At 45.7% G+C, this 14,038-nt stretch overlaps 1 protein-coding gene across 2 annotated transcripts in view; it reads left to right on the top strand.

Moving 5' to 3' along the window:
* Positions 1-8,773: 8,773 nt before the first annotated feature.
* The window catches only part of LOC142255114 (granzyme A-like), a 75,159-nt gene continuing 69,894 nt past the window's right edge, over positions 8,774-14,038 (top strand). For both annotated transcript variants that reach the window (XM_075326575.1, XM_075326569.1), the window contains exons 1-3: positions 8,774-8,876; positions 12,243-12,393; positions 12,930-13,074. In XM_075326575.1, coding sequence (XP_075182690.1) covers positions 8,822-8,876; positions 12,243-12,393; positions 12,930-13,074 — 351 coding nt within the window. In that variant the 5' untranslated portion in view covers positions 8,774-8,821. The remainder of the gene's footprint in view (positions 8,877-12,242; positions 12,394-12,929; positions 13,075-14,038) is intronic.

Genomic DNA, 14,038 nt, shown 5'->3' with positions numbered 1-14,038 from the left:
CATTCGGCGTCACAGCGACGTCACCGCGACGTGACTAAGCGGCCGGCCAATCAAAGCGGAGGGGCGGAGATGAGCGGGACGAACATCCAGCCCACCTCCTTCCTCATTGCGGGCGGGATGCAGGTAAGGTGAGGTTCCTCGCTCCTCTGGTGTCACACATGGCGATGTGTGCTACCACAGGAACGAGGAACAACATCTATAAACAAACATTAACAATTTTTGGTTTTAGGACGACCTCTCCATGGTGAGCGATTTTCACCACTTTGGAGGACGTTTAAGGTCGCTGGTAAGTGTTACACACTGCGATACCGTTAATAATGCCGGATGTGCGTCACTAACGACGTGACCCCGACGATAAAACATTAACGATATCGTAGCGTGTAAAGCCCCCTTAAGAGTTTTAAATGTAACGTTTAAGTAATGTGCCTCCCCTGTGAGGGAAGAGAAATTGTTCATTAAACTTGTTATCTTTCTCTTTTTCTAGTTAACAGAATAAACCTCTGGATGTCCTGTAGCTCGGGGACGAGCTATGTTTAACCAAGGGGGAATGTGATACCCTGGACTAGTCAGGTCGTTACAGGGTTCTGCATAATCTTTCTCTCCCCGTGCAGGGCTCAAACCCCCATGGTTCTGGGTCCCCATCTTGCAGTACTGCCTCCACCAACATCCACAAATCCTAATTACACCTCTCACCACACCCTGTGAGGCACACCAGTGGGCTGCTTAAGCTGGAATAGGGCAGTCCACCTAGGTCAGACAGATTGGTGGGAGGGGGGAAGTCAGCGAGGGAGGAAGTGGAGCACAGAGCAGAGCTGACAGTTGAGTGCAGTGGCAGCCCTCTAGCTGTGAGAAGCTTGGAGGAAGCTGGGAGTTGGAGCTCCCAAGAGAGAAGCAGACTAGGTCGCAGACGGTGGTCCAGACCTAGAGGAGTTGGACCCCCAGTCGCAGGGGATTGAGGCTAGGTGCCTGGGACCTGTCTTGGAGGACGGTCAGCAGCCTGAGCCTAATCACCGGTCCGGGACCGAAGGCACGTTGGGGTACACGGACCCTAGGTCGGGGAGAAGCTTCAGGCGACCCAGCAATTAACCTGCGGAGGACAGGGCCTCTATGGACTGTTCCCATGAAGCTCAGAGATCGGGGGCATTAGCGTAATGAGGGGGATAGGGCTTTCTAAACAAGCAGCCCACTGAAATCCCAAGCGTGAGCTCCTGAGAGCAAGCTCTTCTACTTAGCCACAGCGTGGAGCGGCAGGCCACAGACCACTAGGCAGTACTGCAGGGGATGGGACCCGGACAAGCTCTCCAAGAGGGCATGCGGCACCCAGAGACTTGGTTTACCACATTGTCAGCGTCTGCTTTCTTGCTGAGTGAGTACCTGATTAACCCCTGCGTCCCGCAAGCCTGCGCTCCCCCTGCACTGCACCCCACCATTCAGAGTCCTGGGGCCTTTCCCTAACCATGGAGGTTAACGTCATCTAGCTGCCCCACTCCATCACCCCGGGTACTCCCAACGGCAGCGGTGGTACTCCCTATTACTGCACACCACGGGTGGCATCACAATCTATATATCTCCCCTGTAAATACCCCCTTCTTCATTCGGGTGTGACCTCTTAGCCCCCGGGTCCGGAGACCCTCGAGCCACGAGTAGCGATGTCTGGATCCGAGTGGTTCGACTGCTGCTGGGGCGGTACAGATGTAAATGCTGATATGAACCTGATATTGTTCTTTTTAGCAAATATTTTTTAGACTGTTATTCAATCTAGAGAAAAGATGTGAAATTTGCCACAAAATAAAATAATACTTATACTAATATGACTCCTATGAGTCATATAAGCCATTATCAGAACCGTTATTGTGCGTGCTTTATCTGTGTTGTTCACCAGCATGAGTGCCAGGAAGTTGATTCCGTGCCAGATACTTTAGGCTATCATTTTCAAGTATAAAAACTTGATTTTGTGAAATGTCCCTCAAGAGGCAGATGTTTTTCCAGTGTCTTGTCAAGAGGTAGGAAAAAATTAACATTAATGGCCTATCCTAGGACAGGTCATCAATGTCTGATCAGACATGTGGCACGCCTGCCAATTAGCTGCTCTTAGTGCCAGCAGTGGCAGTAAGCCGCCGGAAATTCTCAGTTCCGGAACTACCCCGTCTACTGATAGTGGCCGTGGCCGGGTACTGCGCATCCACCTCCTATTGATTTGAATGGAAGGCGGATGTGAAGTATCTAGCTGCAGTCTCTATCAGAGGATGGGGCAGCTCCAGAACTGAGCATTTCCGGCCTCCTGCTGCCACCGCTGACTCAGCAAGAGCAGTTGATTGGCGGGGGTTCCGGATGTCTGACCCCAGCTGATCAGACATTGAGGACCTTTCCTAAGGACTGGCCGTCAATGTAAAAGTAGTAGAAAACCTCTTTAATTCTGCAAACACAGTGCCAGAGAAGCATACTGGTTAGAAATACACAAGGTGACATTTTTGCTTAAAGGGAACCTGTCAGGTGCAATAGGCACTCAGAACCACGAGCAACTCTGGGTACATACTGCTAATCCCTGTAACTGTCCTTGTGTCTAGTAGCAAACATACAGAAATCTTTAGAAAAAGTATTTCTAAATATCCTTTATGATATGCTAATGAGGGCAGGGATTAGTTGCAAGGGCGTTATATCCCCTTGACTAATCCGCCATCTTAGCATTTTAGCACGCCCATAGGGATGTGCTCACATGCTATTCAATGACCATTTTCTAGCGTGTCCGTTGTCACTGCATCAGATGTTGGGTAGTGTGCACGAATAGAAGTTCCAGCACTTCTGGTCATGTGCACTATGAAGCCGGGTGTACGCATCCCGGCATCAGAGAAGTCTAGTTTGCATGACCGAAAGTACTAGGACTTTTGATCTTGAGCACTGCCAGGCGTCTGATGCGATGATAACAGGTACACATGTAACTGCTGATGATGCTAGGCAATGGGCATTGAATAGCATGTGGCCATGCTAACATGACATGCTAAAACGGCGGATTAGTCGTGGGGATATAATTCCCTTCCGACTAGTCCTTGTGCTCATTAGCGTATCATAAAGGATCTTTAGAAATTCTTTTTCTAAAGATCTCTTTACTCGTATCTGTGCTACTAAATGCTGGGACGGTTAGGCAGGGATTAGCAATATGCACCTAGAATTGCTCCTGGTTTTTGGTGCATATTGCACCTGACAGGTTCCTGTTCAGTGTTGTAATAAATAAGTGAACGGAGTAAAACAAAAAAACAATATTGTAAACTCCTGTTGTCAGGATCGATTCTAATTAATTAATACTTTTCCTTGCTGTGCTGGGTAGTATGATTAATTTAGTAGACCTAAGTGAATTCGGCCAGACACTCTGCATCAACCCTGGGTTCTGGATACGAAGGAAAGAAGCAGACAAAGTGGTCCACCATCCACGTATGCAAGGCCAAGATCCAAAGGAGTCCGTCCTTGGGGAAAAGCAGCTGTCAGTCTCTGGTGTTCCAGATAGAAGCCCCAGCAATGGAGAGTGAGGAGAAATAGGACCCACACTACATAGTAAACAAGCTCCATCGTACAGGTGACCCAGATGTTTAGATGTTTTTCAGAAACTAAATCCCTATGGGTGGGATGGGATTTGTTGCTAGAACTCTTTGAATTTGATGTGCGGTCATATGAAGTTAGTTGAGAAATTGAGAGTACCGCAACCAGGGAAGCAGTCTGTGCTTAAAGTGTTAATGATTGAAACCTGTGCTGCCCTTGTAACATTAAAGAAAAGTGCTGGCAATGTGCCTACCTTGCAACTGTTACGTGATTGTTGAAGTAAAGAAGTGTTTCTTAAGACTCTGGACTCCGTGTCTGAAGTGGACTTGATAGAATGTGACCAGCACCTAAACCTTTGCACTCTGGAGGTGACCGGACTGATTTTGCAGGGCTGAGCAACAAACGGGATTTTTTCTCACCTGCAACTACAACTGCCCCGTGCCAACCCCTATCCCCCCCCCCCAAATAGTCACCTTCTACCACATGTGTCATGGACTCAGCTCTACATTCTGTCATGCTCTGCGGTATTATTGGGGCTTAGTTATTAGGCGAAGATCTCAATGGGCGGCAGGGGAGGGCTTCAGATATCTAAAAACAGGTTCTCTTTTTGATTGAGGGAAATCACAACCCTTTCCAGGCCAGGTCCCTATTTGCGGTCTGCACTCAGGTACACACTTCACCCTCAGCAACAAAATAAAAGTAATGGCTATGAAAATGAAAGGCACATTTTGCTGCAGCCCCATGTAAATTCAAATTGAATTGATGATGCCCTACAATTTTTTAATTCACTTTTTTTCTCTATCGCGTTCAGTTTTTGAGATAAAAATGCTATAGGTGGTTTCATTGCGTAGCGCATGGCTACTTTACTATATCTAGACACCACTTCTATGCCTATAGCTGCCGTCATTCTCAAGTTAATGGCGGTGGACAGGATATGGGTGGACACACTGTATACACACTACAGTTCAAACGTTTGGGGTCACCCAGAAAGTTGAACCCTTAATTTGCCACAAGGCACAATACTTTATTAACATAGCCATGAAGCACATTATCCTTCAGTTATTGATTACTACAACTGTACAGGATCATAACCATCAGCAGCACAGGGATACAAAATCAATACCACCAACAGTAAATTCATACAGAACCAGAACCAACCAACATGTCAGAGAAACGCACCACTGGGACTATCATCAGTATATAAATACTGAACAGGAATATGCATTGATGGACACAAATAGTAAAGTTCCTCTGTGCAAGAACAATGTATGGACTCTTTGCTTGCTACCCATGAGCTCATCATAATGCAGAATTCCTGTTTTGGGGGTAGAATTTGGCCCCTTTACCTCTTGGACTCCTGTGCGGCCACACAGGTTGAACCAATGATATGTCTTCCACCTGTATATACGACTTCAAAAATGCCATCAATACAAGAATAAAGCACCAAAAACATTATTAGTATATGAATACATCACCAGTACTATCATCAGTACATGAATAAAGTCCCAATACCAACAGTATATGAATACATCACCAGGCTTAATACAGTGATTATTTGCAATATGATGTCAGCCCATGCCATATACACTTGTATAACAGGAACCAACAACTTCCAGTAAATCCAATCCGAACAATGATAAGGAAATGCTAAGGGTTGTTGATGTCAACTATCATCAGACTGTGCACCACAGAGGAACCACAAGACTGATTAGAAAGCAGGCAGTATGACTAATAAACATTTACACCCAGGTAATATATAGGTGACATCTTCTTTGATAGGAGTAATTTTCTTCTCTTTCATCTCCATCTGATCTAGAAGCTATGATGACTTTTCACAACCAAAGCTGGTATCTGCAGATTTCCCCCTTCTCCGGTCATTTACAAAACATGTTAATAAAATTAACAGCATCATTATAGTGGACGGCACGGTGGCTCAGTGGTTAGCACTGCAGTCTTTCAGCGCTGGGGTCCTGGGTTCAAATCCCACCAAGGACACCATCTGCAAGGAGTTTGTATGTTCTCTCCATGTTTGCGTCAGTTTCCTCCCACACTCCAAAGACATACAGATAGGGACTCTAGATTGTGAGCCCTGATGGGGACAATGTATGTAAAGTGCTGTGGAATTAATAGCGCTATATAAATGAATAAATTATTATTATTATTATTAAATTATTATAGTGCGCATCAATAAAAATATCTGCCCATACTGTGACCCTGAAAAAATTGCAGCTCTCTGCACAAAATATGAACTATAAACTCCGCTCTGTCTTCTTATGAACTATCACCATCACACTGTCTACCCTTAATAACTAAAACTGCCCCACTTTTTGCCCTCATGAACTATAAAATCCACATTGTCTGCCAGATCTGAGGATCTAAAGTTCAGTGTTTTTTGGGGGAGCCATTTTAAGAAAGCATGATATGTACCGTCCGTAACCTCATCCCTAGCTTTGTTATGAATTATATTTTCTAGCACTTTAAAGAGCTCACAGGGAATAAAAAATATAAGGAAATGTTAATATAAGTTAATTCTTAAATACGTTTAAACAGCAAATCAGTTTCATTTTGTATTGTGAGGTAATCAAATATAATTATGATAGCCCCCGCCTTAATAAACTGACAGACACTTGTCAAAGAATAGTTATCGTCTATGTCTGTGAGCATGTGCGGTAAGATCTACGCCTGTCCCTTCATATATTAAAAGATGTGCTCCCAATGGATATTCAAATGTAATGCTGGACCTAACAAGGGTGCTCATGTAAGAAGAGGCTGCTCATACTGCTGTTCTTCCTGTTTATGTGTCTAATACCGGTGATTCCAGGGGTGCAAAAGTAAGAAAAGGCTGCGCACACTGCTATCCTCCCTGTCTATCTGATTTAATACTGGAGATACAAAAAGTGCTCAGCTAAGAAGAGGCTGCTCACACTACTGTCTACCTTGTTAATCTGATCCAATACTTGAGATACCAGAAGTGCTGAGGTAAGAAGAGGCAGCTCACACTACTGTCCATCATCTGTCTGATCTAATACTGGATATACCAGGGGTTCTGAAATAATAAGAGACTGCTGACACTGCTGTCCACTCTGTCTATCTGATTAATACAGGAAGCACCAGGGGTGCTGAGGTAATGAGAGCTTGCCCACACTGCTGTCCACCCCATATTTCAGACCTAATACTGGAGACACCAGGGATACTGAAGGAAAAAGAGGCTGCTCTCACTCACATCCACACTGTATTTCTGATCTAATACTAGAGAATATCAGTGATGCTAAGGTAAGAAAATGCTGCTCACACTGCTTTACACCCTGTCTGTTTGAGCACCATATTTCAGTTCTAATACTGGAGATACTAGTGGCGCTAAGGTAAGATGTTGCTAATTTTACTGCTGTCTTCCCTGTCTTTGTGATTTAATATTGGAGATAAAAGGGAAGCTGAGATAAGAAAAGGCTGCTCACAATGCTCTCCACCCTTTCTGTCTGATGTAGTACTGCAAATACTAAGAGTGCTGTGGTAATAAGAGGCCTCTAACACTGCTGTCCACCTTGTATTCATGATCTAATACTAAAGCTACCAGGAGTGCTGAGGTAAGAAGAGGCCACTCACACTCTGTCTATCTAATCTAATACTGGAGATACCAGGAGTGCTGGGTAAGAATAAGCTGCTCACATTGCTGTCTATCCGGTCTTTTTTATCTAGTACTGGCTATAACAGAGGTGCTGAGGTAAGACTAGGCTGCTCACTCTGCTGTCTACCTTGTATTTTTTATCTAATGCTAGAGATACCCGAGGTGCTGAGGTAATAAGAGGCTGCTCACATTACTGTCTACCTTGTGTTTCTGATCTTATGCTAGAGATACCAGGGGTGCTGAGATAATAAGAGGCTGCTCACATTGCTGGCCAACTGATATACAGTAACAAGATGGTGGTCTGTTTATTCCACCACGGTTACCTTTTAAGACAAAATGATGCACCCACTGGGGCCGTGGGCACTCGATACCGGGCCGCGGTTCTGTTTCTGGGATGCTGCGGTGGCAAGGCCCGGTTTCGTGACCCTGGCGGCATGGTAGATATTCGTGACGCTAACATAGGAGCCGCCGCTGCGAGAGGTATCCTCCCAGGCAGATGGTAGCACAGCTTGGTTGGTGCAGCTCTCCACAGGCAGAGCTCAGACCCTAGGGATGTCAGGAGATGTTGCAGTATCAACAGCCCTGGAGTGCAGAGCTCCGCTGTCATGGGCTACAGCCAATCCCGGATAGTATGGAGGTCAAGGCCGGTACTTCTTTCCTTGTGTCCTGCCTTGTGGTAGTCCCTCCACCCCAGCGCCTGGTCAGTGGAACGATTCATGGGTGCCTGTCGCACTCCCCGTGAGCCGGGGATTCGCCTTTCTGTCTGAGAACCCGGGTTTCGCCTTTCTGTCTGAGAACCCGGGTCGAGCACTCCAGCTCTAGACCATGGGTCCCTGGCTATTCTGCGAGCTCTTCCAGTCCGTTCACGGTCGCTTCCCTTTTCCTTTCATCCTGTTAGTGTATGTGTCGCCTTGCTCCCCCTAGATGATGCTCCACCCCCCAGGTTGCTGAACTAGTGGGCAGATGTCCCATACCTCATGATGGCCCCCCCTAGCACCCTACCGTAACCCAGTTCCAGTGGGAGGGCAACTGACTATGTGTTGTACGGATTGTGGTGGCTACCGGCAATGACCTTCTCCGTACCCGGGATGAATACCGCACCTCAACCAAGGTGCAGTACCCTGTGGCGACTGAAGCCTCAGGGGCGCCACACTTACGATTATTATTTGCTAACTAAAAGTATATAGGACTATATTCATAATGACATTCCCTTTAGTTACTTATTGTTTTCCTATTGTCAGAGTAGGGCACTGTGGTGAAGATCTGATATGGAATTAGTGAATTTCTTGAAGCACTGTGACGTGCTCTATTATTTGAGCTCAATGTTCAGGTAGTGGATTTTTTCTATTTCAGAATGTTGACGGTATAATAGTTGTACTGACATAAACTATTTTGAATAATTTCATTCATTTTTAGTGGTGAGTAATTTCTCATCTGATCTGTTGTGTAGAATATTACTTACGGTTTGTGGCTTCATATCTTAATCTCAGATAACAGCAACCGTCATGTGTAGCAATGTGTGACAGTTGTTTAAGAATTTCCCTTGAACCACACTTTGCAGTATTTATATGCGTACAAAGATTGCAATTTTGCATTCTAAATTTTAAAAGTGGACAAAGTTTTGTTCCAAGTAAATACTAAGTGGAAAATATTATACAAGTAATGATGATGCTCTTTTGCTACATTTTCTTTGCAGCTACTATTATGGCCTGCAATGGTAAGTAAATGGTTTTTTTCATAAATTGTATATAATTACTGCATCAGTGTTCTAACATAAAATGTACAATATGGAATACTTTTTAGATACATAACATTGAAAGGAAGGTATAAGCTATGACTGAGATAAATGTGCATATATTTGAATGGCAGGAATTTCATTGCATGTTATACACTCTGAATTGTGAGTATCCTGCACCGCAAGTGTCAGTGCGTCACTGTTCTGTACCCTCAATATATGTAATTACATGGTAACAATTTGACTTTTATTTTGCATGGCACACTGAGGATTTTAGGTTTGCGGTTGCTGATGTAGTTGAAAGTACGGTAATTCTTCCGCTGTATTTGAGCTCTGGTAGCTCAGAGCACCAGGCATAATGACGTCACTTCATTGCTCCCACTGTTCTTAGCAGTGAAGATAGAGTTTTCAAAATGCTCTCAGGGGAGACCAAAGCCGCGGTAGACTGAGGAGAGGTTATTTTAAATCAGTCAGTACATTATGATAGCCATAATATTATATGGAGGACTATGGGGCCCATTATACTATATATAGAGGATTATGGAGTGTGCATTATACTATAAGGGGGACTATGGGGAGTACATTATACTACATGGAGGACTATGGATGTGTCGCGGGCGGAGGGGACGCGCTCGCCACGCTCGGGTCCGGGGCTTCTGCTGCTGCTCGGTGGCTCGAGCTGTGGACCGGATCCGGGGACTCGAGCAGCACTCCTCGTCCATGAGTGAAAAGGGGCTGGTTTGTTTGGGGAGATTGTTCGTGACGCCACCCACGGGTCATGGTGATAAAGGGCACCACCGCTGCTGGTGACGGGGATCCCGGGAGCGATGGTAGGGAGCAGCTAGGATGTTGTCCCCTCCGTGGGTAGGGGTTGATGGTCCCGGGGCCCGGTGGTATAACGGGGAGGCTGGATGGCTGGGATGCAGGGTTGCAGGGGCAGCGCGGCGCGGTGCCGGCTGGCACTGGTGTACTCACTCAGTCAGTCAATGACAGTCTCTGGTAAACCAAACGGCTGGATGGACGGGTCCCGCAGCCGGCTGCAGTGTTTGTGCTCTCCCCGGACAGTGTGATGGTGGCTGTCTTTCCCTGCACCTGTTAGAATGTTCTTGACTCCTGTGGTTGCCCACCGGTAGTCCGCTCCCCGGTGTATAGGTACCGAAGGAGCCCGTTTTGCCCGCAGGCGCTGGCCCTTGGATCTCTAGCCTATGGCGGTGGCTGTATATCCTCACGGTGTGGACTGTTGCCTTCTGTCGGGTCTTGGTAGTAGGGAAACCCCTGGGGTTCCGGTCACACTCGGATTTGACCGTTGTTGGCGGCTCCAAGCCTAGTCTGGGTCCGATGGCCCTGCCTGTGTGCTTAGCTTCACTCCACTCCCACCGCCTGACCCCGGTCCTACGGTTTTGCAGAGGTCCACTAACGCCTGCAGATGGCCACCACCGTCTGCCAACCTTGCTGTTTGTGTCTGGGCCCCTACCCAGACACCGACAGTTTCTGACCTCTCCTTTCACTGTCTACACAAAATCTGTCACTTTTCCCGCCTCCAGGCCTGTGAACTCCTCAGTGGGTGGGGCCAACCGCCTGGCTCCGCCCCACCTGGTGTGGACATAAGACCCTGGAGGGAGGCAACAAGGGTTTTTGTTTGACTGTTGTGACTGTCTAGGGAAGGGGGTGTGGTGTGAGGTGTAATGTCTGTGACTACCTGGCTAGTCCAGGGCGTCACAGATGCATTATACTATATGGAGGAATTTGGAGTGTGCATTATGCTATATGGAGCACTATGAGGTGCACATTATACTATGTGGAGGACTATGGGGTGCACATTATACTACATGGAGGGCTATGGGGTGTGCATTATACCATATGGAGGATTATGCTATTGGCATTACACCATATGTAGGACTATGGGGGAGGCATTATACTATATAGAGAACTATGGGGGCTGCATTATACTATATGGAGGAATATATTGGGTGTATTATACTATATGGCCGACTATGGATACATTATACTATATTAAGGACTATGAGGGTGTGCATTTTACTATATGGAGGACTATGGGGTGATCATTATACTATATGGCGGACTATGAATTATACTATATGAAGGGTTTTGGGATGTGCATTATAATATATGGAGGACTATGGGTGCATTATATTATATTGAAAATTATTATACTGCATGCAAACAATCATATAGTGTGAAGGTTTGTGTCGGGGCCATCATATTGTGCAGAGGGCAGTGTGCCATTATACTGTTTGGAGGGCTAGTGGGAGCCATAATACAGTGTGGAGCGGTATGGAGGCCATTATACTGTATGTAGGCAAATTGTACTGCATGGGGGGCCTGTGTTGGGGTCACAGATGGGGGATCACACTGTGTTGGGGTCACCATATATTACTGGTGTAATTGAGGGGGGTACCGTAAGGTCATTATATTCTGCAGGAGGGTACTGTGGAGGAATTCACTTTGGGGGTATCATACAGTGATAAATGAAAAACTTATCCTCGTATCCTACAGCGCTCCGTGGCACCTAACGGGTACACTACTAGACAGGAAGGGGTTACTTGTTCTGAAGTAAAGACAACTTTCAATAAAACACCAATGTGAAATAGTGAGGGAAACTGAAAAAATACAAAGGAATTTGCGTAGAGAGAACACTGGAGTCTGCCCCGTTGCTGGAGGATTCCAGTCGTGCGTTTTGGAGCTGAAAGGGACACCTTGTGTCTAAACCACCAAGGTGCCTGCACTGGCGGGTGCATCCTTTGTAGATGGCGGCTGCTGGATAGGTGCAGATGATGAGGAGTGGAACGAGTGGAGACTTTCACCAGCAGCTGACAGGTGTAGCGCGGCGGGCAGTGAGGGCTGACGCAGGTATCCAGTAGCCCCGGCTGGTGGCTTCGCTGGTTACCTGGCAGCGCGCGAAAAGCATATCATCATATCATACAGTATTTGTGGGGTATTATTTATGGCAGCATACTTTTTAGGTGTAATAAAATTGCAAAATAGGGACTTCAATATAAGGAAAGTTACTTTGTAAGGGCTGCAAAGTTGTAATATTTGCTTTTATGTGACGAAGCCGAAAATAATTTAGTTTATTTTGGGAGGGGGCCAGGGGGGGCCCAATTAGAACATCTGCTATGGGGCACCATGATTTCTATGTACGCCCCTGACAGGGTATGTGTGCCAGGACTTCTCTGTTTTAGTCTGGCCCTTTCACATACTGCCCAAATACACCAAAACAGCATCAACCCATCCCATACTTTGCCGTACTGGAAGAGAGACTTCTGAGTAAAGCTTTGTCAAATGAAAACTATAAGCATTACCTATCTGATGGCTCTACTTTTATAGGGAACCGGATAAAAATAATAAATGGGGATGAAGTGTATCCGCATTCCAGGCCATACATGGCCTACATAGCTACTGTCATAGAAAATAAGACATCATGTGCCGGAAGTCTAATCAGACCCAACTGGGTGCTGACTGCAGCTCACTGTAAAACGTAAGTAGACCATAGTTCTTTGTACTGTATGCATCTATGTATATATCTTTGTGAAATAATACTCTGAGATCTTCTTCATCAATTATGAAATCATATATTGTCCCCTTCCTTATAATGTACCATTTGACAGTTACCGTCACCTCAACTGAAATCTTGCACATGCACCATATTTTTCAGGTCGGTACCGGTCCAGTCCCCCCCCCCACTGAGGGGAATGGCCTAACCAACATACACAGTAATCAGTAATGTCTGTGCCCATAGCAAATAAAGTATGACACATGTAACCGGTTGAGAGCATATGGCGCTTGTGCAAATATTTCTGTAATAGGGGTAGTTTCTGAGTTCTGCACTTGAAGGTGGTTTAGTATGGCAATATCATCCGGCAAATGCCTTCTAAAGAGATTGTTCAACCCGTTTAATGTATGACATAGAAATTAGATATCCTGTAAGTTCATATGGGGACTAGTTATTTTGGTACTATACAGTTTGTTGGCGCTGTATAAATGACAATGCAAAATGACTCTTATTTTTTTCAGGGCAGTGAATAAAACAAAGGTAACCCTTGGGGTCCATTCATTGAAAGAAAAGGAAACAGAAAATCAGATGATTAACATTATTGCATCTTTTCAACCGAAAGAGTACAGAGAACAAACAAAGCGATTCGACATTAAACTGCTGCAGGTGAGCTGCTTATTTGGTGAATTGTGACCTTTATATGAGGGGCTGCTGATAAGTCTTTGGTTTTACCCAGAAAGAAACGAGATAGGATGATGAAATTTTACATTTATTCCACATTCTCTCCACTGATGTCCGCACACTTCTTACATCGGTATTCCAAGTTCTGTAAGCCTAGGAAAAGAAGGATTTTGGTTGTGCTTCAAACCAGACATCCGTAGCAGCCATGGTGGAATCAGACATGGTGTGAAATTTGGTACCCTTGAGGTGTTTCTTCAGGTTTGGAAACAGATGATAGTCGGAGGGAGCTAGATATGGTGAATAAGGTGGGTGGTCATTCAGCTGGAAGCCCAGCTCTGGCAGTTTTGCTGTGGTTGCTTGTGCAGTGTGAGCGGAGGCGTCGTCTTGCAGGAACAAGATTCGTTTGGACAGCTTGCTGCGCCTTTTGGCCTTCAGACCTGTATTCAACTGGTCCAAAAGTTCAATGTAATACCTTGCATTGATGGTGGAACCCTTTTGAAGGTAGTCCACTAGTAGCACACCCTCCTTATCCCAGAACACAGGCACCATCACCTTAGAAGCTGATTTTTGCACCCTGACCTTCTTTGGAAGAGGAGAACCACTGTGTCTCCACTCTTTTGACTGCTCCTTGTTTTCAGGGTCATACAAATAAATCCAGGTCTCATCCATAGTGACCAGTTGATCCAGGGAGTTCTTATCAGTCCAGAAACGCTGACAAATGGACCGGGAATTTTTCACTCGCATGCTTCTCTGATCTGTTGTCAAACATTTGGGGACCCACTTTGCAGATAGCTTCCTCATGTCCAAATGTTCATGGATAATGACACAAACACATTCATGGGAAATCCACATGATGTTTGCTATTGTTTTAGCTGAAATTCATCGATTCTCCAGTATGAGGTTGTGCACATCATCGACAATCTCCGGAACAACAACCACTCTTGGTCAT

Source organism: Anomaloglossus baeobatrachus, chromosome 1 (genome assembly GCF_048569485.1).
Source record: "Anomaloglossus baeobatrachus isolate aAnoBae1 chromosome 1, aAnoBae1.hap1, whole genome shotgun sequence".
NCBI classification, from domain to species: domain Eukaryota; kingdom Metazoa; phylum Chordata; class Amphibia; order Anura; family Aromobatidae; genus Anomaloglossus; species Anomaloglossus baeobatrachus.
Note: the sequence above shows the minus strand (reverse complement) of the source record. Positions and strands in the feature narration are given on the sequence as shown.